The 17989-nt window shown below is 41.2% G+C and overlaps 1 protein-coding gene across 1 annotated transcript in view; it reads right to left on the reverse strand.

The window, feature by feature from the left end:
* The window catches only part of agtrap (angiotensin II receptor associated protein), a 25407-nt gene extending 8420 nt beyond the window's left edge, over positions 1-16987 (reverse strand). The window contains exons 1-4 of the mRNA XM_088337297.1: positions 16841-16987; positions 14919-14953; positions 14659-14767; positions 7975-8185 (exon numbers count right to left, since the gene is read on the reverse strand). Coding sequence (XP_088193423.1) covers positions 7975-8185; positions 14659-14767; positions 14919-14953; positions 16841-16867 — 382 coding nt within the window. The 5' untranslated portion in view covers positions 16868-16987. The remainder of the gene's footprint in view (positions 1-7974; positions 8186-14658; positions 14768-14918; positions 14954-16840) is intronic.
* Positions 16988-17989: the final 1002 nt, after the last annotated feature.

The following is a 17989-nucleotide window of genomic DNA, read 5'->3' on the forward strand; positions in this document are numbered from 1 at the left end:
ACTCGACTTCAAAATACCGCATTTAGTACACAACGTCAGGGGAAGCCGTGTATTTTGACCTTCATGCACTGTCACTTTGACTTAATTCGCTTCTTAATTAGTAATTTTGAGCCCTCATTTTTGTGCACTAGCTAGATTTTCTTGTGCGCTCAGAATGTGCGAGCAGTGCGCGATTGCACACGCGCGCAGCTTAGAGGGAACTCTGTTTGGAGGCATGAATAATACATGATAAGAAGCACAGGCAAAGGGTGAATGTATACATAAACGTGCACAAACACACACACACACTCATAAATATAGCAACAAATGACAAAAAGGAAATCAAAGTGTCCTCCTTGTCCTTCCCTGTTCGTGAGTTCACTTCCTGTGCAGATTAGAATGGGAGGAGGGGGATGATTGACAGCAAGGGGAAAAGGGATGCGGGAGTCAATAGCGGCGGCCGATAAATGCACTGTCGGCACTGTCCGTCGTGCAGCGGCTGTCCACTGAGGTCTCTAGGTCTGAGAGGTCAAAAGTGAAGAGGGGGAGGAAGGAGAAGTGGGAGGACACAGAGGAGGACATGAGAACATTCCTGGACCAGACACAACGGGGCAACGTGGCATGCAGGGTAAAGAAGTCATGCAAATTTTCCACACAAACGTGTTCTGGCAATGTCTTTCACTCACATTGATACGTTTGGTTTATTTTGAGTATTTAATTCATGCAAAGGATGCCAGTTGGTTATTTTGACTATTATACTTTTGTCTGTTATTTCTACTGGTATGCGCTATTTACATCATTGTCATCATGGGCCGATAATGTTGGTGTTCTATGATTTCCAAACCCTTTAGGGCGGAACTTCTTTCTATAACCAAGGAGATTTATTCCAAAAATCCTCTGAGAAAGACCACTTAGAACAGGTTACATTTCTTATAAGAGGGTTTTGGTCAAAATTCATTGATGTCTTCTCTCCTTTTGAATGTCTACTAATCTTTTTCGTCAGTAGACCACACGAAAGCAGATGTTTATCCATTTTGTTGATATTCGTTTGGGATGCCTTGACGAAAAACTTAACTAAATACACTTGTGGAGGCCGAAAGTACAACTGTGTAAATTGGATCAGCCTTATCAAGGGCTCGATGATGCATTTTTGAAGCGCTAATAAGACATATCGCTCTAGCTTCTGATGCCAGCCCGTCCAGTCAACGTCAGGCAATGTGCAGGTGACATCATGGCCTGATTGCCTGCCAAAATATTATCAATTGAGAATTTATTTTATTAAACTACTTTTGAACACAGGACACTTGAATTTTTTTGTGTCAGCAAATATATTCATCTTATGTATGTTTTTTGTAGATAAATATTTCATTGATGAGCGTCGCCAAGGGGCTGGAGCTGTCATGAAACGGATCGGGAAGCAGGAGGTAGGAATCCATTTGCGTAGACGATCTGTCACTTTAATTGCGAAAGAAAAGTTGTCCAAAACACAAACGGACCAGACCAAAAAACAAAACGGGTCAAACACAGGCAAAACTACAAACTAGGCATTTCCAGAATGAAACAGAACTTGCAGGAATCTCTCAGAATGTTACACCCAAGTGCAAAAAGTGGTCGGCGGCGCCCTCTGTTGGCTGCGGCTGCATCGGCTCGCTACAACGGGTCAGGTGCAACCGACATTTCGTTCTGTGTACATTGTTACACAGAATGACAATACAAGGAAATTATTATTATTATTAACAAAGTCCAACAAGCACAACAAGTATAACCAAGTATAAACAAGTTTTCAACAACGTTCTGGCAAACCCACAGGAGTAATCAGAAAATGCGAGTCAGCCGGTGTCAAGGGGCGGTGCCAGCTGGGCACCATGGCAACCGTCCAGAACCTGACAGGAGCCCATTTCAGGCATCCCCAAGCAGTGGGCAGGGGGACACCCTGAACTGGTTGCCAGCCAATCGCAGCGCACAAAGATAGTTGACCAATTATACGCACATTCCCACCTACATACAATTTGGATCTGCCAATTACCCTGCCTTGCATGTTTTTTAAATATGGCAGAAAGCCGGAGTGCCGAAAGGAAACCTACGCAGGCACAGGGAGAAGATGTACACTCCGCACGGGGAGGCTGAGGTAACTGGAATTAAACCCTAGACCTCGGCACCGTGGGGCTGAGCGCTAACCACTCTTATTAAACATGAACATTTGCATTTTAATATGCTCCATTAATATATTTATTCCTCATGTTTTAAATATTTCTGAAAACATAGTTTAAATTTTAAGAGGATGGCTCATAAAAGTTTTATAGGTAGTCTGTTGCAATGCAACAACTCGAGCAAAATTAAAAAGACAAATCTTTAAACTCACAAATTGAACATGTAGTCTGTTACACATAAACTAATGCTATTTTTACATGATTGATGTGTATTAGAATTCAAATGGTCTTGCTTATGATTAGGACTTGAAAGTAAAAAAATAAAAATACACACGAGGTAGTGATTGGAGACTAGCTTAAACTGTAAGTACATCAGAACAACAGTGGAATAACATATAGCAGCAACATATTTCCCAAAAAGTTCGATACAAAAGATATAAATAGCCATTTTCAGTACATAGGCAAGACATATTTTTCACACTCAAGTGCGCTTGTTTAGGGTTTTGAGTGTCCAGGGGAAGAGACTGTGATAGGTTGGTCGTTTCGGTTGTAATATTTCTCAGAATTCACTGTGTGAATATAACTTGTTTTTATATTCCTAAATATAAAAACAATCTTTCACACACACACACACACACACACACACACACACACACACACACACACACACACACACACACACACACATGAAGTAACGTTTCAATAATCAGTCTAATTGCATCTCTTGTACGTTTGTCAGTCTTGTATCCTTTTATTTTGAAGTCTCATTCATGTGTATTTTTCTGTTTCCTGTGTGAATAAAGTTAGCTTCTCACACGGGAGGAGCGAGGTCTGCCGAGGCATTTGCCTAGAATGGCCACCCGATAGGGCTCTCCCGCTTGGGAATTTTATTTACCTTAATGCTTGTTTTTATTTGAGTAATTTTGCCAACATAGAGTTTATATAAGTTTTAACTTTAACAGACTGTCTCTGAGCCTATTAGATCTTGTTTGAAATAACCTGTAGGGCCTACTTGAGGGCAGCAGGTCAAAGATGTGGTGAGAGGAGTCCTTTATAATGTTGTTGGCTTGGCTAATGAAAATGTCTCTTTAATCAGAAGCAAAAACCTGGGATGCATCACCAGAAATATGTTTTATAGATGTATGGTTTCAATTTGCAGCTAAGTAAACCTGATATTGTTGTAGAAAATAAACTTGCATTTGTAGAATAGATCTGCATACATTTAGAAAGAAATGTAGAAAGACTTGCTTACAGTTGGGAGAAATGTTGTTTACATCTCGGGAAGGTCTCGGCGGACGAATTAGTATAAACAATCCTCCTCAAGGGAGGACAAGAAATAACGGCAGAGGGCAAGGTGACATAAACTGGCATAAACTTAAAAACACTTCCAACTAAGGACGGAACCCTGGGCATGTACGCCTTCAGGCGTGAAAAGGGACGGGGCCGAACCGGGTACACGTGCCATGTTGAAAACTATAAAGACACACGCATATCTTTGATTCGCTGAGTCTCTTGTTGAAATTGTGTATCAATAAAAAAGAACTCCCTCTTACGTCATTTTTTATTCCTGCATTCTTTGAACACGTATGAGACGATTCAACAAATTGGTCTTATCTTCATCAATATCAGACTTGCAGCGATGTATTCATTAGTCAAGGCCAATAAAACAGCAGTCGCCTGATTGCAAATGCGCTTTGGCCTGCAGGGCCATTAAAAATGCGAAGGCATGCGTTGGGTTTCCAATTAGAACACATCAGTCGCTACTCTACTAATATCATTCTCCAGTCTGCTGGGTGACTTAAGCATTGAGCATCAATATGCGGTTAAACAAGCCACTGCCACACAAACACCGATCATTTCTAACAGGCCGAATTGTCTCTAGTAAACTCTCTTCATTTGTTTTCCAAAAGAGGTGCCCACATTCTGATCCTTGGGTGATCCAGTAGCTGCAATAAGCTCACTTGACTGTTTATTAAGGGCTTAGTGATGCATTTCTGAAGTGCTAATAAGACAGCTCTTGCTTCTGATCCATTAGCTGTAAGGAAACATTGCAAACAGCGATTGTTCATCAATAACTGTGTTGTGAAATGGGCCACATAATGCATGAACTGAAGTTTTTAATAAGTTTCTGATAGTAAGAGCAAATAAGTATTTTTCAGGGTTTGTATTGGTGCTTCTTAATAGGAGCTAAATTAAGTGTATACATAGCTCACAATCCTGTGCTCTATCTCTCTCTCTCGTCTGGTCATTCACTTCTACTCTCCGGTCTCCCGGAGTCCAGAATCAAGAGTCTTCAGCTGGTAGAAAATGCCGCAGCGAGGCTTTTAACTAGGACAAAAAAGTCCGATCACATCACGCCGATTTTGGCTAAACTGCATTGGCTCCCTGTTAGCCCAAGATGTGATTTCAAGGTTCTCTTAGTATTAGACAAAATCATACATGGACTTGCTCCTATATGATTTCCCCCTATGTTCTGGTCCGAAGCCTTCGTTCTGAAAGCGCCGGTCTACTGGTGATCCCAAGAGCCAAGAAGTGTTCCGCAAGTTCGAGAGCGTTCTCCATCCGGGCACTGAGATCCGATCTGCAACCTCAGTGGAAATGTTTAAATCTAAGCTTAAAACACACTTCTACTCTATAGCATATGAATAAACTATACTTTTTGTGGACAATGTCTCTGTATTATTTGCGATTGCAACATCCTTTGTTGTCTGGTAATCCGGAAAGGGGATACCACATGTGCGGTTTCAAGGTTTCTTCATTTTCCTCATGTTGAGGTTTTTGAGTTTTTCCTTGCCCTCATGTTGGTTCCAGATCAGGGGATGGTGTAATAATAGTCTGTGCAATAACCTGTGCAGCCCTTTGAGACTCTTTGTGATTAAGGGCGTCACAAATAAAAATGACTTGACTTGACTTGACTTCTGAATTCTATTTTACACCTCACAGCTGTTGTTTTCCTCTTATCACAGCTCAGTCTCTTTTTCTTGCTAGTACTCGATCCCCTTGGTTCCTTGCTAGTTTCTTGCCTTTCTTGTCACATTAACATTGCAAGTGCCCCTGTCACAGCGCTTTTGTGTTCTTAGTGTACCTAACCCCTGCCAGACATCCCAGACTATGAATACAACCTGATGAACTTTTGGACTTCACTGCTTTGATTCTCTGAACCTTTGGCTTGTCTATTTGGTAACACTTGTTTGCCCCTGGCGCTCTGGACACTGTTACCTCGGTACTTTCCTTTACGTGTGAAAAACACAGCCCTAATAAAAGACAATCGTTTGATTGTACCAATTCGTGTTTTTGCATCGTGCTGTTGCACCATCCCAAGAGAGCACCTGACTTAATGATATAACAAAAATATTCTGCCAAGTGCACTTGATTCACCATAACATTCAAACAGAGCCAACAGCTCTTATTCTGCGGACAAAGATTTGCCTTGTGCATCAGACTACAGTGGATCAAAACTATCTTGAGACAATTAGCATGAAAGTGAGTTTACACTGTGTCAAAGTGGCTTCACGCGGCGTGCCTCGGATACTTCATGGCTGTTTTCAGTCTTGTGACTGTAAATAATGAGATTTGTTGGCGTAAAATAAACTAAACAACATGGCGGTGGCACAGAGCTCTATAATGCACTCATGTGGTTTGCGGTCAAACTTTTGGTTTGTGGAATGTTGGAGTTCATACATTTCAGGGAATGAGGGACCTCGCTACTTCGCGGTTCCAAGTTCGCGGGTTCAGAGCTTCGAAGGTCTAAAAATTAATAATAAAATAAAATAAAAATAAATAATAATATATAGATATTTTTTTATTTTTTTTAAGCATTTTTGAAGGGGCATCGCTACTTCGCGGATTTTCACTTCTCGCGGGTGGTTTTGGTCCCCATTGAAATGAAATTAAATGAATTGATCTGCATTTCTATAGCGCTTTTCAAGTCAATGACTTCCCAAAGCGCTTTACAGTGTGCTCCACATTTCCCAATAGCGGCCTTGCAGCCATGTCAGGCGCTAACCTGCTTATTGGGGGTATTAGGGGTTCAGTGTCTTACCCAAGGACACTTCGACATGTAACACGGAGGAGCCGGGATTCGAACTGGGATCCCTTGATCCCAAGACGAGCGCTCTACCTCCTGAGCTACTGCCGACCCATTAACCACGATAACCGAGGGATTACTGTACATTCACTCCTCTATAACATGGTAAATCGGGAAACTCAATTAAAAACATGAGATGACACAATAATGGCATGTAAATATATGTTGTTATTTCTGCTTTTACCCTTGTATGGTCAAAAAAAACATTTTATTCATGTCACTACGTATGTAAAATTCAGTTGACTCAGCTCGTGTGTCTGCGATTGAGATGAACTTTGAAATCTTAACAAAACAGTCCACTTCAAAAAAAGTAAGTTGCTTGTATAATATGAATTACCCCAAATCTGCCTTCAAAACGTATAGAGTAACAGAAAATAACCCAAACACAGTGATAAAATATTGAAAACATAAATGGAATGATCTGCATTTCTAAAGCGCTTTTCAAGTCAAGACTTCCCAAAGCGCTTTACAGTGTGCTTCACATTTCCCAATAGCGGCTGTGCAGCCATGTAAGACGCTAACCTGCTTATGGGGGGTATTAGGGGTTCAGTGTCTTACCCAAGGACACTTCGATATGGAACACGGAGGAGCCGGGATTCGAACTGCGATCTCTTGATACCAAGACGAGCCTTTAATCCACCAAACTAAACCTAACACAACCATAAACCCAGTAAAAGACCTACGGTATTCGAACCTCAAGTCTACCCGAGGGTGCAAATCTTTAATCCCTATCCAAATTCAAATTTCAGAATTCAGCAATAACAGAAATGAGTGGTTTATGGTAGCAATGGCATTAACTTAAATGCATTTGCATCAATCCGTTCAAAACACAGACCATTCATAACAAAAGTTACAAAACAATACAATGGATAACTCTGATTCAGTTTGGGTTTAAAAAAACCAAATGATACATGATCTAATTTCAAAGCGGGGGTATTTTGATCGTGCCTGCCGAACAAAAATATCAATATGATATATAAAATGGTTATTTTTTTTATTTCAAAATATTTATTTGGTACTACTTGTCATGATTACTCATTGCCCTCACTTGTGCCCGCTCGTTTGCCGCCAGCTGCTGCTAGTTGCCTGATTGATTCCCCTCCTATTTATACCCAGTACTCCAGTCACTCCTTGTCAGTCCGTCAGCTAACCTCTGCATACGCAAGGCAATCACTTTGACTCTGGCTCCCGTCAGTCCCGTCTTCATCCGTATCCTACTCGTCTGTTCCTGATTTCTCGTTTGTCTCCGGCTATTGGCCTGTTTGTGAGCACCGACCACGCTCTGATCTCCCGCTCCGGCTAACAACCCGTTTTTGACCACCGACCACGCTCTGATCTCCCGCTCCGGCTATCGACCCGTTTTGCCCATCTGACCACGCTCCGATCTCCCGCCCCGGCATATCCACTTCCGCATTCCGATCACGCTCCGATCCTGTGAGCGGCTTGCTCCCCCTGTCCAGCGAGCACCGGATTGCTGGCGTCTGTTTCCTCGATATCCCAATAAACTTTTGCGTGAAACGTTACGCGGTTGAGTCTACCATTTGTTCTGGTTCTGACAGCTAATAATCTACCCAGTGACTCAAAATGTGTCTGAGACAAAATTCTTAACCTGCTACCCATGACTCAAACCCCCTCTAGATGTTAGATTTGATGGTACATGTTTGTTTCCATGTTTCTGTATTGAACGCTTAAAAGATGATGTGCAACTGAGTAGTTTCATTCCGTAGGTTTCTCTGCCCTCCACGGGACGATACTCACCAAAGTTGACGTTGTAATCCCCCCCTCGTTCCCGGTACATCTGGTAGACGAAGAAGCAGGAGGCGGGCTTGAGCAGCAGGCTGAGGATGGCCATGCCGGCACTGAAGCGGAACACATCTCGTCCCTTTTCTGATGCCAGTTCACTCAGAGAGTAATAGATGCCGAAGTGGATGATATCAGTCAGGATGGTCACAGCCATTCCGATCAGAAACTGCACAGGACCAAAAGAGGGACGATGCTAATAAGTTTAGTTACAAAGTTTTTTGTCACCGTCGAATTTTATAACACATTAAAGCCAGTTTTAAAAAAGATTTCCCTCAAATCTTCGCAGTTCTTGAACAACAGGTTATAAAGACACTTATGCCCTCCCGCACCAGTTTGAGACACTGGTATTTAAAAATAATTCATTGGTTCGAATATTATGTGTATTTGCTTAGAACGGTATCGGGAGACCAGAACAGACCGGGAAAACCCCAGAGCATTCGTTTCAGTTCTTTATTCAAGGAAGCGTTCAGGGCTTGCGGGAGACGTGATGGCCGTCAGACGACAGCAGCGGCGCCGGGAAGAACACCTCGGAACGAGTCCGGAATCGAAGTGCGGAAGTCAGGCGGGTCGGGTTTACCGGGGCTGGAGAGGAGATCGAAGTGTGGGACGGAAACAGGTCGGATCGGAGGCAGGCAGAAACAGGTAAGCAGAATTAAATGAACGGGATAGAGTTACAGATGTACACTCTGACAAAGGAACTCTGGGCGCAGCGCGCTTAAGAGCGAAGTGCCAGCCAATCAGAAGGCGCCCACAAGATTGCTCCAGGTGATCAGAGTTAGTAATCATGACGAACAGTTATTTCCTTTCAAAATAATCCCTTGTAAAATTACTGTTTTTTCAGAGAAGCAATAGCAAAAATGATTAGAATATAATAGAATAGAATATACCTTTATTGTCATTGTTACAACATGGGTTGAATATATTGTGACATTGGACGTGGCACTCCAGGTCCACGTTTTACAGTGAGGATAAAGAAAACAAAAAAGATAAAGGAACAAAGAAGATGTTTGTACTGTCCTTGTTGCAGGCTTTGTTTTCCTCCGGAGGGAGGTGCATGAGGGGGTGAGGGACAGACAGAGATGGCCGGAACCAACTAGATGTTACTGTACACACGGACCAGTGTTTTTTTCCCCTGGTTGCTCAGTCCACGTATTGAATGAATTTGGGAAGTACAGTCCTTAAGCATGCCTGATTAAAGTCGCCGGCGATGATAAAAGCTTCGTCGGAGTGTGCAAGCTGGTGTTTATTGATAGCAGCGGGCAGGAGATTTAGCGCTATGCTAACGTTAGCATCCGGTGGAACGTAAACAGCAACCGCAAAGACCACAGTTAGCTCTCTCATTAGAAAGAAAGGTCTACACAATACTGCTAGAAACTCTATGTCGATTGAGCAGTGTGTGTCAATGATTCGGCTGTTATTGCAGCGCATAGTCCCCCACCCCTGTTTTTGTGAACTTGGAGTGCCAGGCCCAATTTCGTTGTCACATATGTTCAACCCATTTTGTAACAACGACAATAAAGGTATATTCTATTCTATTCTATCATTCTTTGGGCACATATTTGGCATTAATTGTCCAGGACATCTCAAAAGATTTCCAAACAAATCCCAGAAGTGGCAACAAGACCAAACTCTAACATTTAACCTTTACCTAAGCTCAAGCGAAAAATAACACTTTAGTGTATGAAAAGGACAACGTGCGAGGTTCAAATTCCACCCAAGTGAGAAGTTGTGAATGAAAACGCCAGTTTGGGCGTTAAGACCAGTGGTTCTCAACCGTTTGACGGATGCAACCCCTGTGAATTTTTTATATTTAACCAGGCACAAGCAGATGCTTTTAAATGCCTACCCCCTTACATTCAAGCTTGCAGCAAAAATGTATTAAAAACGTTTTGTTTTTTTCTCATCCTAACATATTCTTTACTATTATTTTAATTAATTAACTTATTCACCAGTATTATCGGACAATTTTGCTCATTTTCCTATATTACATAAAAGGTCAAAACTGGAAAATAAAGAAAAAAATGCATGTAATGAAAAAAATCTCATCTCATCTCATTAGCTGCACCGCTTATCCTCAGTAGGGTCGCGGGGGTGCTGGAGCCCATCCCAGCAATCATCGGGCAGTGGGCAGAGGACACCCTCAACAGCTTGCCAGCCAATCGCAGGGCAATTTGCTCGCTCATTCCCACCTAGGGACAATTTGGACCGGCCAATGAACCTGACATGCATGTCTTTGGAATGTGGGAGGAAACCGGAGTGCCCGGAGGAAACCCACGCAAGCACGGGGAGAACATACAAACTCCGCACAGAAAGTCCGGTAGCTGGATTTGAACCCACACAGAAGGTTCCCAAGACCTTAGAACTGCGCCGCACACGTGCTAACCACTGCCCCGCCGTGCTGCCCATGAAAAAAAAATATACATATTTTTCCAAAGTATGTTCCAATGAAAGTTGCTGTTTTAAAAGTAAATGTAACTTTTATTTAAAAAAAGAAAAGGGATAAACTTCCAAATTTAACATTCACTTCATGTACACAGCTTAAGTTTCCATTGAGGATTGACATGATTTAATAGTTACGTTGAAATAATTTTAGAAGGAATGATTCTTTTTTTTTAACAAAACGATCAGCAATAGGGACAGTGTGTACTATTTCTCACCGAGTGATAAAGAAGACATGATTCATTAAAAAAAAACACACAATACTTATTTAACATGTGAAAAAATATTCACAGGTTGAGTAGTTTGCATTTATTTGACATAACATAAGCCTCACAAAGAGGGAGGTGATCTTGATGCTATGGATACAGAGGGTGTCAAATCACATTTGCGGGGCATTATCGCCATCTACTGTTAAGGAGTGTAATTAGACCCCTCCTATAGTTCTTTGTTTTCTTTTTGCCAAGGCAGTGTTGGCACGAATGTTTAACAAAGGAAAGCGTTCCTGGAATGCTAGTACCGTAGCAGGCCACGAACAAAAATTGGTAACAGACACGTAGTTACTACATGGAGCTTTGCTGCGTTATACATTAAATGCAGATAATGAAGGACGTTTTCCTACTCCTAATGAATTCTGAATCACTCGTATTGTCAAATACAACCAGCAACAGCCTGGGAATTGTGCGCATGTATTTATCTACTTGCAAAAAACAACTGAATACCGTTACGGTCAATGTTCCCTCTAAGCTGCGCGCGTGCGCAATCGCGCACTGCCCAGAGCTTTTCTGCACACAAGAAAATCTAGCTGGCTCACAAAAATCAGGGCTCGAAATTGCTAATTAAGAAGCGAATCAAGTCAAAGTTACAGTGCATGAAGGTCAAAATACACAGGTTCCCCTGACGTTGTGTTCTAAATGCGATATTTTGAAGTCAATATCGAAGTAGAACGAAGTTGAGTAAAGTCAGTAGAGTTTTTCGAGAACCGGCTTCTTCGGCTCGGCTCACTAAAAAGAAAAGGCTCTTTCGGGTCCCAAACGGCTCTTCAGGTGTTTTTTGCTTATTTAATCCCTACACCACCAAATATTATGTAAAGTTGTGCACAAAATGACTTAAAGGAAGGGGGGGAATAGAACAAAAAAGAAAAAAAATACCAAAATGAAAAAGTAGTGAAAAGATGAGAAAAAAAACAAAAGAAAGAGAAAAAAGCCAGAAAAAAAGAAAAGAAAGAAACAAAGGAAATAAGTAAATAGAGAACAAAAAGAAAAAAGTAACAGCTAGGAAAAAATAAACACAATGAAATGTTTTTAAAGGAATTAAAAAAAAAAGAAAAAAAACAGGGAAAAAGAAGAAAAAGTTTGTGTTGCATTCAAATAATTTCCAATTACACCAAGTCAATCTTGTTGCCAACATTGTACTTCCACTAAAAAGTGTGATTAGATACAGTTGTGCATCGTGCAACCGACGAAATAAGCCCCCAAAATTGTTAGTATTATGCCACAAAAGATACCAGGAAAAAAAAAAAAGTGTCACGGACCGGACCAGATCGGAGGCAGGAGGCAGGAAGGGAGAACTCATTCGCGTTAACGATCAGATACTTTTATTAAGGAAATAAAAGTCGTCCAACACTCAGGGACAAAACAAAACAAAAACAGGCTTACAGGCAAACAGGAACTCAAACTAGGAATACTCACAAAACAGGCCTTTACTCAGAACGGGCAAACACAGGATTCCTCCGAATCAAACAAAACAGGACAGAGCAAAACAGAAAAAACTAATGCAGAACAGAAAATGCAATGAACCAGCCACCGGCAAAACCCACAACCCGCCCTTAAGAAGCACACACGCAAATTAAAAATTCTTCTACAGCCGGTGCCCAGGGGGCGGGGCCAGCCGGTCGCCACGGCGACCATGCTGGACATGACAAAATGGAAATCTTGTGAAAGAATTGTTGTAAAAACAAATGACGTTTGTAGGCCGTACAACCGTTGCAATTGTACATGAGTCAATTTATTCAAAAGTGAAAAATAATTTTGCATTGCCGGAAAGTCAGCAAAATGTAATTTGATGTGAAGTTTTGGACATGTTTGATAATGAATTATCTTGCCACACTTGGGATTATGGTTGCTCACTGTTGTTTTAAGCGTTGCTCACCGACTTTGTGTGAACGCTCAGACCCGTAAGGAAAATCACAGGGAACATTGGTTACGGTGGCGCCGTCTCAAGCACAGAGTACAACCATGCTGAATTTGTTTTCATTCATATATTCTCCTTACTGTATATATTCTCATCAAAGCCAATTTTATATCAAGAAAAAACTCAAACCGGGTGGTCAGCTTATATGCGCATATTTCGTTTAGTGACATCAGTAGCGAATGCTCGGGTAGTGAATTGGAGCTTATACAGGAAGAACAAACCATCGTTGAATCAATCGGTCAAACGTAAGCACAGAATTTACTCTAAAAGCGAGCTGAATTTTCGACTTTTTCAAAACACCATGAATGGAGAAAATAGAAAACATCTTGGACGGTACACAGAAATGGAGAAGGAGATCTTTTGACTGGTGTCATGTCCAGCATGGTCGCCGTGGCGACCGGCAGGCCCCGCCCCCTTGACACCGGCTGTAGCAGATTTTCCAATTTGCGTGTGTGCTTCTTAAGGGCGGTTTGTCGGGATTGCCGTTTGCGGGCTCATTGCATTACTTTGCATTATTCTGTTCTGTTTGACTTGAGGAAACCTGTACTTGCCCGTTCTGAGTAAAAGCCTGTTTTGTGAGTATTCCTAGTCTGAGTTCCTGTTTGCCTGTAAGCCTGTTTTTGTTTTTGTCCCTGAGTGTTGGACAACTTTTATTTCCTTAATAAAAGTAACTGATCGTTAACGCGAATGAGTTCACCCTTCCTGCCTCCTGCCTCCGATCTGGTCTGGTCCCGTGACAACTAGTTTGAAGCTAAGAGACGATAAGTGTTCGTTTGAAAACCCTTATGATTGACTGAGCCGAGAAATATGAAAGCTTCACTGCTTTCACAGGTTGGGGTACACGTTTTCTTCCAATTCTTTTATTATGTGGCTATGTTAGGGTGTAGGTTTTTATAGGGGCAAGTACGGTAATTTGTAACTAAATGGTTACATTTAGACTAATGTGCCACTCTTCGGTGTCAGTAATCTATGGATAGTTGAGAAACACTATTTTATAGAGTCATTACCGCAAGCAGAAGTCAATGGAAGGAGACCAAGAGGAAGGCCGCCATTGACGTGGATGGATGGTGTTATGAGTGCACTGCAGGAAAGAGTATATAAAGGAAGCTAGAGCTCTTGTTGGTGATAGGAAGGAGTGGAGAGGTGTTGTGAAAGGATAGTGGGATTGTGGACGCATTCTCAAGGATAAGCTGGGCACCCGTATGATGCGGCAGGGGTAAACCAGTGAAAGCTGTCGGGCCCTGCTGTTGAACAAAAGAGTGTATTGTGTCACCCTGACCCGAGTGACACAGCCGCTTTCTGGTGTCCCGTTTCATCTGGAGGGACGAAAGCATGACCAACTTAAGTGCCTAACTTGTTTGGGTGTTTGGGCAATTGGGTTGGCTATGGTCCAAAAATTTTCCGTGTGTTTTTTGCTGTTTTTGTCCTTTTCCTTTTTGAGTGGAGAGGTGCTGTAAAAGGATAGTGGGATGTTTGGACGCGTTCTATGATACGGCAGGGGTAAACCAGTGAAAGTTGTCGGACAGAAGAGTGTGTTGTGTCATCCTGACCCGCATGACGTGGCCGCTTTCTGGTGTCCCGTTTCATCTGGAGGGACGAAAGCATGACCAACTTTGGTGCAGAGGTGCCTAACTTCTTTGGGTGTTTGGGCTATTGTGTTGGCCATGGTCCAAAATTTTTGTGTGTGTGTTTTTTGCTTTTTTTTTTTCCCCCCCTTTTATTTTTTTTGTTATTGCATGTGTGTGTTTTGCTGTCGGTCACCCCTCTTGAGGGATATGACCAAGATAGATAGACAGACAGACAGACAGACAGACAGACAGACAGACAGACAGACAGACAGACAGACAGACAGACAGATAGATAGATAGATGTCTAGATAGATAGATGTCTAGATAGATAGATGTCTAGATAGATAGATGTCTAGATAGATAGATAGATAGATGTCTAGATAGATAGATAGATAGATAGATAGATAGATAGATAGATAGATAGATTACGGCAAGTACTCACCAGTAGCACGGCGTCAATGGAGTCCCTGTGAGCGATGGCCCAAACCCCCACGGCCAGGACACTGAAGTTGCCCCAGGCAAATGAGGTGGGCAGCCACGCCATGCATCCCCTGACCACACAAACTTGAATCACTTCAACATCCAACACTGTGTGCACAATGTCGACAAATCGTGTGCGTGCTTGTGCTTGTTCGGTGACCTATTGGAAGTCGACAGGGGGAGAAATTCCTCACGTTTGTGAAGAAAAATGCTTTCACTTACCAGACAGTAAGCACCCAGTGCACCAGAACGATGGCCTGGCGGGCGAAAACATCAGGACGCCCAAAAAGAAACAATCAGTGAGTGAGACAGATATATCATCAGGAATACATCATACAAATTGGATCATCATCATCATATTTTTGCACCAAATGCATATTGCACAAACCCTACAATACCAAACTGTGTGTAACATCCTATATGCCGACATTTATTGGGTAAATTTTGTGTAAATTATAACTATAACCTTATCCTCCTTGTTTTATAACCTTATCTTCTCTGTTCCTTTATCTTCTTGGGTTTTTTACCTCACTATGAATGTGTGAAACTGGAGTGTCATGCCCAATTTTGTTGTCACAATATGTTAACCCATTTTGTAACAATGACAATAAAGGTATATTCTATTCTATATTCTATTCTATAAGAGTAAATGCATAACATTATACATTTCAAGGGGTATTGTGTATTACTAAGCGCCACCTGGAGGTGAAAAAAACTTCATACATTAATTGATTTGAGAAATAGGCAAAAACAAATTAACTTCCATACAAACGTGCATGTCCTTAAATACTGGTAGGTTAGAAAAATTATATATGTTTTACATAACACGAGGCTCACCTAGAGGGGCCTCACATGATTGTCAGCTATATTGCTGCTAAGGGTACCCCAAAAAACCAAAAACCTTGTGTATAGCTGGGCAAGAAATAGAACAGAAAGTGATTTTTAGTCACTTTGAGTCTTCGTTTTTTCTGTAGCACTACACACCATCGCAACAAATATGATACAATGGCCCTTTAAGTAGTAAAACCTCAAAATATCAATACTTTGCAGTTATCAATACCATGACATGATATCGATACCCTGCCCCAATTAACCAGTAATTATAAATCAATGGCTATAGATTGCAATAAATGTTCCTAAAAAATGCCATGAAATGAATGGCAATATCAAGTACCTTTAATTTGTCATTTTAAGTAACCAGTGGAAAGACTGTATTGTTAGACCACTAGATGGTGCTATATGGCGTAGTGCAACTGAAAACAAGTGCTAAAAAGCACAAGGAAGAATAAAAACGACAGAGATGCAAATTGCAAGGAAAGCGCCCTTTTTCTGTTCAGCCTTTTTGAGGTTTTGAGGTACTCAGGGCAGCATGATGACAATAATTACAAATATGTCAGCTCCCTTTAGGCGAGGCTCATATTATGTGAAATAAAGGCTAATTTATCAACCAATGAGTGTTTTCCAAATTGCACGTTTGTTAATAGTTGTGTATTTTTGCTTATATATATCAAAACATGTATAAAAGGCTGCCTAAAAAAAATCATAAATATGAATACATTTAATTATCATTCAGTGAAAAATTCAATATTACTATATTTTCATTTCAAAAGATTATATACAGATAATAAAAAAGATAAAAAGAAAACAGAATATGAAAAAAATGGTAGAAAAATACTTCATTTAAAATATGCAATTTGAGTAACAATATATGAATCAAGAGAGTTACAAACACCTTTTGGGGAAAAAAACTGGAAATACATGTAGCAAAATAATATTGGTAAAACTTCAACCCTGACAAAAATGTCCTTGTTGTTTTCAGAACACAATAATATCATACCATATTTACAAGATTATTAGTGGTATTTGATTAGGATTTATTGCCCGGGAGAGTTGCAAAACACTGCTGTGACTAATGCAGCAGCTTCATGACAAGATGTCATCGAGAACATAGAATCAACTCAAACAACGCTCAGTTGACATTTGTGGTTGTTTGGTCATTCTAATTCTTCTCCATTCCAATATTCCGGAATTCCAAAAGCAACGATGCAATCCTCAAATAGTTTTTTGAAATATTTTTCCTCAGTGCACGAAAGCTTCCAAAAGGCCACAGGAGACCAAAACAATGGTTTGAAAAGCGGGCTCACCTTTAGATTGATGGCAGGAATTTCCATAACAGACAGCAGGGCTGAAAGCTTGTCTGGGAGTTTGAAAAAAAAGAATGGCAAAGCGAGTCTTCTTCTTTGTTAGCTTGGGCTTGCAAACACAAACCATGTGACGGGGCCCTGACTACTTCCCATGTGACTCACGCGCACCCTCGCAGCACCCAGTGCCTGCTAAACGCCCCCGCCCAAACACCAGCCCACCACCCTCATTCTTCAATCTCCAACTCAGCCGCTTTCCCTCAAAAACCGAAGACTTTTCTGCTTTTATCAAAAATGAATCGAGAATATCATGTTGTTGAACAATGATGGCATATAACAGCAGAAGAGCATTCTGTAGGTCGCATACTGTAATGTCAAAGTTTTCTCAGGCTCCTGAGATGATCTTGATTCATGATTGCATCCTCAGAGTTAGATGCGTTACTGAAAAAAAAGTACTTACCGTTACGAGTTACTTCATTTTAAAAGTAATTGCGTTACCCCCCAGATTACTGACACTTTAAATTGTAGAAATCTGGAGGCTTGCCTTACTGAGATTCAAAGATGGATGTCACTTCATTTTTTACGCCTTAACCCAGAAAAAACTGAAATGTTGATTATTGGTCCAGCTCACTGTCGTCAGTTGTTTTCAAACAAACACTACCCTGAACCTAGATAAATGTGTAGTGACTCGGTCAAAAATCTAGGTGTTATATTTGATCCTAATCTGGCGTTTCAGTTACACGTGAAAAATATGACTAGAATAGCTTTCTACCACCTCCGTAATATTGCGAAGATTCGTTCGATGCTGTCCCAATCAGATGCAGAGATTTTATTTCATGCGTTTATTACTTCTCGGCTCAATTACTGTAATGTATCGCTTTCTGGTCTCCCGATGTCTAGCATCAAAAGTTTGCAGCTGGTTCAGAATGCGGCAGCTAGACTTTTGACTAAGACCAAAAAGTTTGAGCATATTACTCCTGTACTGGCCAACTTGCACTGGCTCCCAGTCCACTTAAGATGTGACTTTAAGGTTCTCTTATTAACATATAAATGTTTGCATGGAGCACATTGTAAAGCGCTTTGGGAAGTCATTGACTTGAAAAGCGCTAGATAAATGCAAATCATTTACACCAATCTTCATATTTTTGCCTT

The sequence above is a fragment of the Urocampus carinirostris genome, chromosome 6, assembly GCF_059441175.1.
Source record: "Urocampus carinirostris isolate Australia breed hairy pipefish chromosome 6, RoL_Ucar_1.0, whole genome shotgun sequence".
Taxonomy (NCBI): domain Eukaryota; kingdom Metazoa; phylum Chordata; class Actinopteri; order Syngnathiformes; family Syngnathidae; genus Urocampus; species Urocampus carinirostris.